The sequence below is a fragment of the Tachypleus tridentatus genome, chromosome 10 (assembly GCF_004210375.1).
Source record: "Tachypleus tridentatus isolate NWPU-2018 chromosome 10, ASM421037v1, whole genome shotgun sequence".
Taxonomy (NCBI): Eukaryota; Metazoa; Arthropoda; class Merostomata; order Xiphosura; family Limulidae; genus Tachypleus; species Tachypleus tridentatus.
The window spans coordinates 116,952,651-116,962,952 of NC_134834.1; the positions used below are offsets into that span (position 1 = coordinate 116,952,651).

The 10,302-nt window shown below is 34.1% G+C and overlaps 1 protein-coding gene across 1 annotated transcript in view; it reads right to left on the minus strand.

Moving 5' to 3' along the window:
- The window catches only part of Btk (tyrosine-protein kinase Btk29A), a gene marked incomplete at its 5' end in the record, with an annotated part of 72,899 nt that extends 62,597 nt beyond the window's left edge, over nucleotides 1–10,302 (minus strand). Inside the window, 2 exon segments of the mRNA XM_076463227.1 lie at nucleotides 8,048–8,227; nucleotides 10,221–10,302. Coding sequence (XP_076319342.1) covers nucleotides 8,048–8,227; nucleotides 10,221–10,302 — 262 coding nt within the window.

The following is a 10,302-nucleotide window of genomic DNA, read 5'->3' on the forward strand; positions in this document are numbered from 1 at the left end:
AAGGAAAGAGGTGATCACTTGGCCTGAGTCTTGATGGCTAGGAAGGTGGAGGATGAAGCAGAAGTGCTAGATACCAAGCAAAAGCTTTCAACAACAGTATCAGAGATGCTCCAGGCATTGGCTACTTCCTGGCAATCAGAGAACAAGATTGAGAGGGGGCCAAAATTACACTGCCCACTGACCTTTCAACTCTTATCCCATAAGACTTTGAAACTTGTTGTAGAAGAGATGCTGATTGTGAATTTAATCCAAGATTTCTTCTCCTCTGACGTCTTACCTCGTGAGCATGAGCACAAGCCTGCTGAAAAGTGATGCAGTCCAAGGTGTGGGATACCTACAAAGGTATCCTAGGTCCATTTTGAGCCTACCATGCCATGTGGCAGACAGGATTCCATCATAGATGAAGGTATCATGGATAACGTGTAGATATTTTAGGAATACACTGAGCAGCTGCTTGGACAATACAGTCAGTCACTGCTGCTATGCAGTCATCTACTGATGGCTTACAGATGATGGCAGGATCAAGTTCTATGAGACCAGTGAAAGTGGACCAGTTGGCTTGATCCAGCTTCCTCCAGGGTACGTGATCAGGTGGCATCAACCATGGCCAATATCTCTCTCAAACTGATAGGAAAATAATCTAGTTAGTTACTATCAACCCTCTGAAGAAAGTAGGGAAATAGTGAAGGAGAGCAAACTGAGAGATCAACAGCAGTAAAAGATTGACTAGGTGCATGACAATAAGTATAAGAACCAGTATTGAAGAGATAAAGGTTGTGATCTAAGAGCATATACTCTAGGGAACGACCCCCTCCCATCAATATCAGCTACTCCTCAAAAGAAATTATGTACATTTAAGTCCCCCAGGATTAAAAAGGGAGACAGCAACTGTTCAACGACAGCATCAAGGTCTAATTGATCATAGGTCTCTTCACAAGACAGATAGAAAGAACAAACAGTGATGGTATGATTCAAGGAAACACGGATGCCTACAGCCTCCAAGGGTGTGTCAGTGGTAAAGACAGGGTGGGCACATGCTGATTGACCAACAATGCCACCCCTCCATGCACTTGTCCACCACACAACCTGTCACTTCTGTACAAAGTAAACTGCCAAAAGGTGACTATTTACAGGTTTCAGAAATGTTTCCTCAAAGGAAAGACATACAGGATGGTAAGAATCAATCAGTGCTTCGATGTCATCTAGATTAGAATGTAAACCTCGACAGTTCCACTGTACCAAAGTGGCCATTTTTATTTATGCTAAGGTGAATTGGGTGTAGAGTTCTTCTGTTTTCAACTACGCCTTTTATCTTTAATTGAGGGAGGTCTACTGACTTCCATGAATCCTGTCTTGGGTCGATTAGACAGGTCTCTCTCATTGGAAGAAGATTCCAGCAACTGAGGGCATGAACAAATGATCAATTTGTATCTTGGGGCCTGAGATGAAAATGCACCTGAGGAAATGCCCATACCTAGAACCAAAGGAAGTGGATCTAGGGGTCTGCTGGAATGAATGGTAGGGACAGAGATGGGTGTTGACATTGATTCAACTTTCTTAACCATGGAGGTCAAAAGCCTTTTCACATGGTTTGAGAATGATTACTCCATAGGCATGGAGAGATACATGTTCACTCCCACTATAGCAGTGGAACAAAGTGCAGAAGCATATGTCCAAGGTGAAGTGGTGGACAGCAACTTTTGAGCCTCAGGGTAAGAAATGTTTTGAATCATTTTCAAATGCTGTACCTCTTTTTCTTTCACCCACTTAGGGCAAGAATAAAATATATATCAGGTGAGAGCCATTACTATTAATGCAGTGAGGGTATGTTTTACATATATAGGTATTGTGGTCCTAAGCACCTGCAACAAATACATGTCAAGGTCCCATGATACAATGCTTTTGAGTGATCGTACTGCTAACATTGGAAACATCTAAAAGGGTTCAGAATATATGGCCATGCCCTGCAATTAAGTTAACCTGCCTTGATGGTGACAGGTGAACATGGTGATGCAAAAGTCAAAATTAGGACACTGGTCAGTATCATAATTCCATCTTTGCATCTAGAGATATGCCTCACTGCAGAAACTCCTTCAGTAGAGAAACCACCAAGGACCTCTGACTCAGGGATGTTCTTCAAATCCCTCTCAAAAATAACTCCGTGTGATGAATTCAAAGTAGCATGGGGAGTAACCTCAATAGGTATATCCCCAATGGCTTTCAAATGCAAAAGGACTTGGCTGTGTTTAGGGTGGATGTTTCCACCAATATCCATCATTGACCAGAGCAAAGCTTTTTGACTGACTTAGGAGAGCCAATAAGTCCCTTTAGTTCCTTCTGAATAAAAGAGGGAGACATTTACTCCTAAGATTTATGTGAAAGAGAATGTAGTATAAGAAAATAAGGTACAGGTGTTACACAGGTTGAAGATTCCTACTCAGAATCTTCAAGAAGTGGTCGTTTACCTATGAACTGTTTTTTCACTATTTTATCTAAATTTTTTAGTTAGTAGATCCATAATAAAGAAAGAATATTTTGCTGCCCACTGACCCCACCCACCATGAAGCCCTATGAGGGGACGCACTGCAGTGACAAACAAGGTCACTGCAGCAAAGCCAAGGTTTTTTGAGCACTATACCCAAACACCAGCATCAGATACAATGTTCACAACACCCATTGAGAACATCCAACACTGGTACTTGGTAGCCCAAGTGGACTAGCTGAGTGACCGTGGGGGCAGGACCCCAAGGCTGCATGTCTACAGGAATTCAAGGCCAAAGTGGTGTGTTAGGATCGGACCCCTCAACCATCAGGATTCTCTCCCCTCGTTCATGTGCCACAATGCACGGCAAACCTGGGTGGATGTCTAGATCCCAGAGGATGTTAACTGAAGGAACAGAACCTTCTCTGGGAGGTCCCCTCACCACGTACATGAATTCACACAGAGGGGTAGGTGCTGAGGCCTTATCTGGAATACTGTAGACTACAGCTGTACTGTTTGAAGTAAATCATATATTTTTCCATTAGATGCTATATAACAGTGTAGTGACATGTGGCTGTTTTTTTTTTTAAACAAATAAGCAGATGGGGTTTGATCCACCTAATATTAACCCCCTACTTTCACACTTTCTAATACAATATTAAATTCCAGAGGTTGTAATATCCATGTCCCTCTCCACAGACACTTGTGCATCATTATGGTTATTAAATTTTGAAGTGAATGAGTAGAGGAAGATTTGCCCCCTTGGACCACTCCCCTAAATTTGAGTTGAGGAAGATTTGCCCCCTTGGACCACTCCTCTAGGTTTATTTCTGCTCATACAACATTAAAGTTGTTAATTAACAAAATATACGAGGAGTGTTTAAACCATTTGGAACTTTCCCTTGGATCAGAGCCTGTTTATACAGCATTAAACAATACATTTACATAATCATAAGTTAGATGCAATGTAAATATACACTTAAGTAGCCAGAAAGCCTCATAGTTTCATTTCATTGCTATTACCATTAAATGAAACTATGAGGCAACCCCACCCCTTATGTAGCTTTGTGCTTAACAAGTTGGATAGCTGGGTAATCAAAACAGTTAATAACTGAAAACCCTAACATGAAGCAGTTGATTTATGTTGTGACAATTTCAGTTAATTGATACTTTATGAAACAATAATCAATGTAATTGTTACTCACAGATAATCAATTATATCATACAGATATATTAAAGAAATGAAGACAACACTTAATGAGATATTCCAAAACCAGACTATCAATCCAAAAAATGATGCAGTAAGACATTGAAATGTGAGTGTACAACATTGTTCCCAATCTTACAGTAAAACAATGTTTATTATATTCTAACCCTGGAAACAGTCTCATTTATAAATACTTACCAATATTAAACATTGGCTATTTTAATACACATTGTCCTAATCTTATATAAATTAAATCACCTAGCCAAACCCAAAATAAATAATGTTTTGAGTCTCAGAAATGAACATTACAGCAGCCATAACACCGGGAGAAACAATCACTTCTCCAACAAATGATTTCAGTTTCAGAACAAAAAATACTTATAGTAGCCATAACACAGTAGCAACAAATGCCTGTTCAGACAACAACAGAGTTCAGTCTCCAAACAAGACGACTATTTACTGCAGCTCAATATATTTAAATAAGGTATTAGTGTACAAGTATCTACAAATGATATGTGGTAAGTGAAAATTCAAATGCCAAGTTAAGCAGGATATTAGTATACAAGCACCTGGAACTAAAGAATGGTAGTTTTAGTATCTTACATCAAAAATTTTATTCAACTAATTTATGTTATACCAATTACAACAGCATAAAATCATGGTTAATAATCCATATCTTAATAGTACACAAGCTTTTTAATTTTACAAAACAGTATTTAAATAACATCCTGAATTCCCCCAGTGTAACTCATTTTCTATAGGCATTGTCTTCTCTAGTTATCCACCACCCATTCAATATGTATACAATTAAGCATAAGTTCCTTCCAATAAAATTGTCATTGCTCAGACAAACAAAAATTTTTATAGCCTTCAATTTTGGTTTCAGAACTACCAATAACAAAATCAGATGCCTTCAATTTTGGTTTCAGAACTACCAATAACAAAATCAGATGCCTTCAATTTTGGTTTCAGAACTACCAATAACAAAATCAGATGCCTTCAATTTTGGTTTCAGAACTACCAATAACAAAATCAGATGCCTCCTACTTCACCCACCCGTCACATCCTCACTTTCAGGATTGGTTAATAGTTCTATTTTACATTTAATTATACATTTCCTATAATCAACAGAAAGTAATTGTTTTCATTTATCAAGTAATGTATTGCATAATGTTCTGTTCTGAACAGATAACTGTCAATTTCACTCAGAATACGAACTTAGTTCGCATGAGAAATATGACAGGCTTGGATGAATTTGAAATGGCTCTAGTCATACAGCTAGAAAGTCTGAAAAATGTGAGGGTTAGGGAAAACTGTCTACTTTTTAGATTTCATTGGTCTATGTTCTTTGGTGCATTGTTTAACAATATACACATTTAGTGCATTACTACGATAAGTGTAAGAATATAGGCCTAAGTGTCCTTCCCAATAGCAAGAAAAAAGGATATTGGGTAAGTACTTGTATTTCATGTTTATTATTCATTTATTAAGGTATAAAAATAGGAATCTGTTTAGATTACTTAAGCTTAAATTAGGTAAAACAACTAATAATAATAATAATAATAATACATTGAAAATGTTTCACGAGGCAAGCTTGTGGACAGCACATAGCAGCTTGCAGCTAATGTAATTTGATAGTGTAACATGAGCTGTACATGTCATGAGTGATTTATAACTTAAAATAGTGCAGAATGTTGTCTGATAACATTCAAAGGGCAATAAAACTAAAATTTAGTTAAGTTGAATACTATTACATGAAAATCAATAACTAAGGAATGGTAAATGACATATTACTTGGGATATTAGTGTTAAGTATCTAAATCTAGAGTGGTACATGAGAATTCCAGTGACATGTTAAGTAGGATATTAGAATAGTCTGTTAAAATCATCATAAGAATGAATAAGGGTCAGACTTCACAACAAACTTGTTACCCCATAAATTTGATATATTATAAAATATCTCACCTTAAAAATCACATCTCTCATAACAAACTTGTTACTCCCTAAACCTGTGTTATAAAATATCACACACGTTCAAAATCACACCTAATAACAAACTTGTTACTCCATAAACCTGATGTGTTATAAAATATCACACACATTCAAAAATCACACCTAATAACAAACTTGTTACTCACTAAACCTGATGTGTTATAAAATATCACACATGTTCAAAATCACACCTAATAACAAACTTGTTACTCCATAAACCTGATGTGTTATAAAATATCACACACATTCAAAATCACACCTAATAACAAACTTGTTACTCCATAAACCTGATGTGTTATAAAATATCACACACATTCAAAATCACACCTAATAACAAACTTTTTACTCCATAAACCTGATGTGTTATAAAATATCATACACGTTCAAAATCACACCTAATAACAAACTTGTTACTCACTAAACCTGATCTAATATAAAATATAACACACGTTAAAAATTACACCTAATAACAAACTTGTTACTCACTAAACCTGATCTAATATAAAATATAACACACGTTAAAAATCACACCTAATAACAAACTTGTTACTCACTGAACCTGATGTGTTATAAAATATCACACACGTTCAAAATCACACCTAATAACAAACTTTTTACTCCATAAACCTGATGTGTTATAAAATATCATACACGTTCAAAATCACACCTAATAACAAACTTGTTACTCACTAAACCTGATGTAATATAAAATATAACACACGTTAAAAATTACACCTAATAACAAACTTGTTACTCACTAAACCTGATCTAATATAAAATATAACACACGTTAAAAATCACACCTAATAACAAACTTGTTACTCCCTAAACCTGTGTTATAAAATATCACACACGTTAAAAATCACACCTAATAACAAACTTGTTACTCCCTAAACCTGTGTTATAAAATATCACACACGTTAAAAATCATATCTAATAAGATACTTGGTACTCACTAAACCTGATCTAATATAAAATATCTCACATGTTAAAAATCACACCAAATAACAAACTTGTTACTCCATAAATATGACCTAATATATTATAAAATATCCTGCATGTAAAACTCACACCTAATAACAAACTTGTTACTTTATAAACCCGATCTAACGTAACATATCCCATGTTAAAAATCACACTTAATGATAAACTTGCTACCCACAAACCTGATTTCATAATAAATGTTTTACCTTCTTGAGAGCTGAGCAGCCAGAAGTGAAATATTTAGAGCTTCAAGTAAGCAATATTTAGCTACATATATGATAAAGTTAAAATTTGGCCATGAAATTTATGACAAATCTTTCCATAATGACAACAGTTTGAAAGCATACCTTAGACCTGAATAATTTCTCATTACTTATTCTGTCAACACATAACACTTCTCCCAGTCATCACTGCCTAACAACGTGTAGTACTTGACAATCATGCAGGTCGTCACTTCCTAACAATGTGTAATACTTGACAATCATGCAGGTCGTCACTTATTAGTAAAGTACTTTCTACAAAGGATACTTAAATAAAGACAATCTCACAGATTATATTCCATGTACATAGAAACAAACCTTCTAAAAAATTTAGTGAACAAATGTGTAAACAAATTCTGTAGTCTGACACAGGTGCATACTTCACTTCTATCTCAATCACTAATGTACTTAGTATTTCTATGCAGTTACAGAAATACTGACCAGTTTCAGTATATAAAATACCTTTAGATTCACACTTACTACCATTCCCTCGCCATAGTAAGATGATAACAAATGACTAATCCTATAGTCTGAGCACCTTGCGAAAGCTCTCAATGTTACCAGGATTCTTGTCAATGTTATTTCATATCCTTCTAACAGTCAGGTTAACATGCACTCGTATGTTTCTTTCATTAAAAACAAATTATTTAAACTTAATTCCAAATATTTCACTTGCTTTTAACAACAACTAATGCACTGATTTTAACTGTGATTTTTCTAAAGATATGTATATAATCAAACCATTTCAAAGAAATAAACATGCCTTATTTTATTTAGTTTGAACTAAATATTTATTAAAGGAAAAATTGAATTGGAATGTACAAACTTGATTCAAATGGCATTTTCATCCACCCACACAATATAAACTATGCTCACGTCCACCCACACAATTCAAATCAAATTTACATTCAACCACAGAATTCAATAACTCCATTCTGACAGAATCTCTCAGTGTAAATGCTCTACAGTTGTGGAAAACTATCTGGTATTCTGCAATATATGAATAATTACAAAGACGTTTTTCTCAAAAATTGATTTTTCCTATTGAAACTATCTTAAAAGTATAACATAATAATACAACAAACAGGTTTAAAAAGTTAATAAAGGAGTTCCATTGCTTACCTAAAGTTACTGCTAGCTGTTCAGGAACTAACTTATCTATAGGAGTCTCAGTTTTACTAGGTTTCCATGCTGTGTAGCATCCTTGAGAGTACTTGGTTGTAAGACCACAGCAAGTCCAACGCCCATTCAACCACACACCAGCATGGTACTTGTCAAGAAGGGTTTTGTTCTCAGAACACACTAAGATGTGTGAAAGCATAGACACTATTGTGAACTACAACATAAAATTAGTAACTATTTTCTAACATTAATTATCTGTATGTAATACTGTTTCTCACAGCTTGTACCTTTTACAATATCTTACAAAGTTTGAAAGATACTTGTTATAATATTACACTTTGAGATATGTCAGTTTTTGGATACTAAGCCCAATTTATGAACCTTATACTTTACAATCATCTGTAAATTACCTCCCACTACCCCCTTTACATCAGAGGTTCCTAACCTAACTTATCTTACTAAAATGTCATTTTTAAGTATAAACGTTTACTAAAGTGTCATTCTGTAGTATAACCATCTACTGAGGTATCATTCTTTAGTATAACCAACTACTGAAGTGTCATTCTTTTGTATAACCATTTACTAAAGTGTCATTCTTTAGTATAACCAACTACTGAAGTGTCATTCTTTAGTATAACCATTTACTAAAGTGTCATTCTTTAGTATAACCATTTACTAAAGTGTCATTCTTTAGTATAACCATTTACTAAAGTGTCATTCTTAAGTATAACCATTTATTAAAGTGTCATTCTTTAGTATAACCATTTACTAAAGTGTCATTCTTTAGTATAACCATTTACTAAAGTGTCATTCTTTAGTATAACCATTTACTAAAGTGTCACTCTTAAGTATAACCATTTATTAAAGTGTTAATCTTAAGTATAACCATTTACTAAAGTGTCATTCTTAAGTATAACCATTTATTAAAGTGTTAATCTTAAGTATAACCATTTTGCCAAGTCTCTTATTTCCTCCCCCACTGAATAGCATTGACAAAACAATGGGTTATTTCAATAACTGTTCTTATACACCCTTCTTTCAGTTATATGGTGCCCCAAAGGGTGTTGTTCCAAAAGTTGAGTTTGTTTTCAGATATTCATGCAAAGTGACTTAAAGTTACTAACTATCACTAATTTTTAACTGATGAATTAAAGAGAAGGCTACTAGTCAATAACACCCACTATCAACTTTTGGATTACTCTGATCTAATAGTGAGATTTGACTGCTACTCTCATAACACTACCAAAATGTGAAGAGTGATTTCTCTTTTTATCAATAATGGAAATTAATCCTTGAATATCCAGTTTGGCCCACTGACTAATAAGCTATACTTGGCTCATCACTGGTTTAATGTATGTTATTTCCTCACAATTGTAACTAGTCATGACTGAAATAAACTACATTTCTCTAAGAACAGAAACAATGTTTGAAGTTTTTGTGTTTAATTATTCCTTTAAATAAAAAACATTGGAAAGTACAAAGTGCATGAGTTTTCTTGTGATTAAATAACTTTTAAAACAAAACATTTTTTAGCACGAGCAAAAAACATGATGACGAGAAACCCATTCAAAGTAAAAATGTGTTCAAAAATGGCTGGTATGAGTATTAAAACTGTAATTAAAATAGAGTATACAACAACATTTCAAATACATTTTTATAACACCTTATCGAGCAATCACTAATTGTAAATGATTTTGATACTATCTCAGAAAACAAAATAGTATGAAACAGTGATACGTATATTATGTTTAATGCCTGTAAAAACTTATCTTTTCAAGAATGTGTTATTTGTTTAAACTTTTAGATTTGTTTTTTGTAATTTATATTATGTAAAAGCTCTTGTGTTTTTAAGTTTTATTAGAAACACTGAAATTATTTCTACTAACATCAACATGGGTACAAACTTGAGAAACATTTCTTCACTAAAACTGACATTAACCAGCTCAACCTACATTTGTTTCCTACATTTAGTTGTAAAGCTGATCATGTATTACTAAAGATTCTATGTAATGCAGTATGCCATACAACAGAGGTAAACTGTTGATGCACTGTTCATGTTATAATTGGAAATGCCTTCATAATGTTTTACATAAAACCCATTTATTTTTGTACAAAAATAGTAACTAGTTCATTAAAAAATACAATATTTCATTAATGAAAGTATATTCCTTACATTTTCTCAGAGAATCAATCCACTCTCTCCTTTGTTCCTCTGAGGATGCTATTATATACAGCCAGTAATCCTTATGACCAAC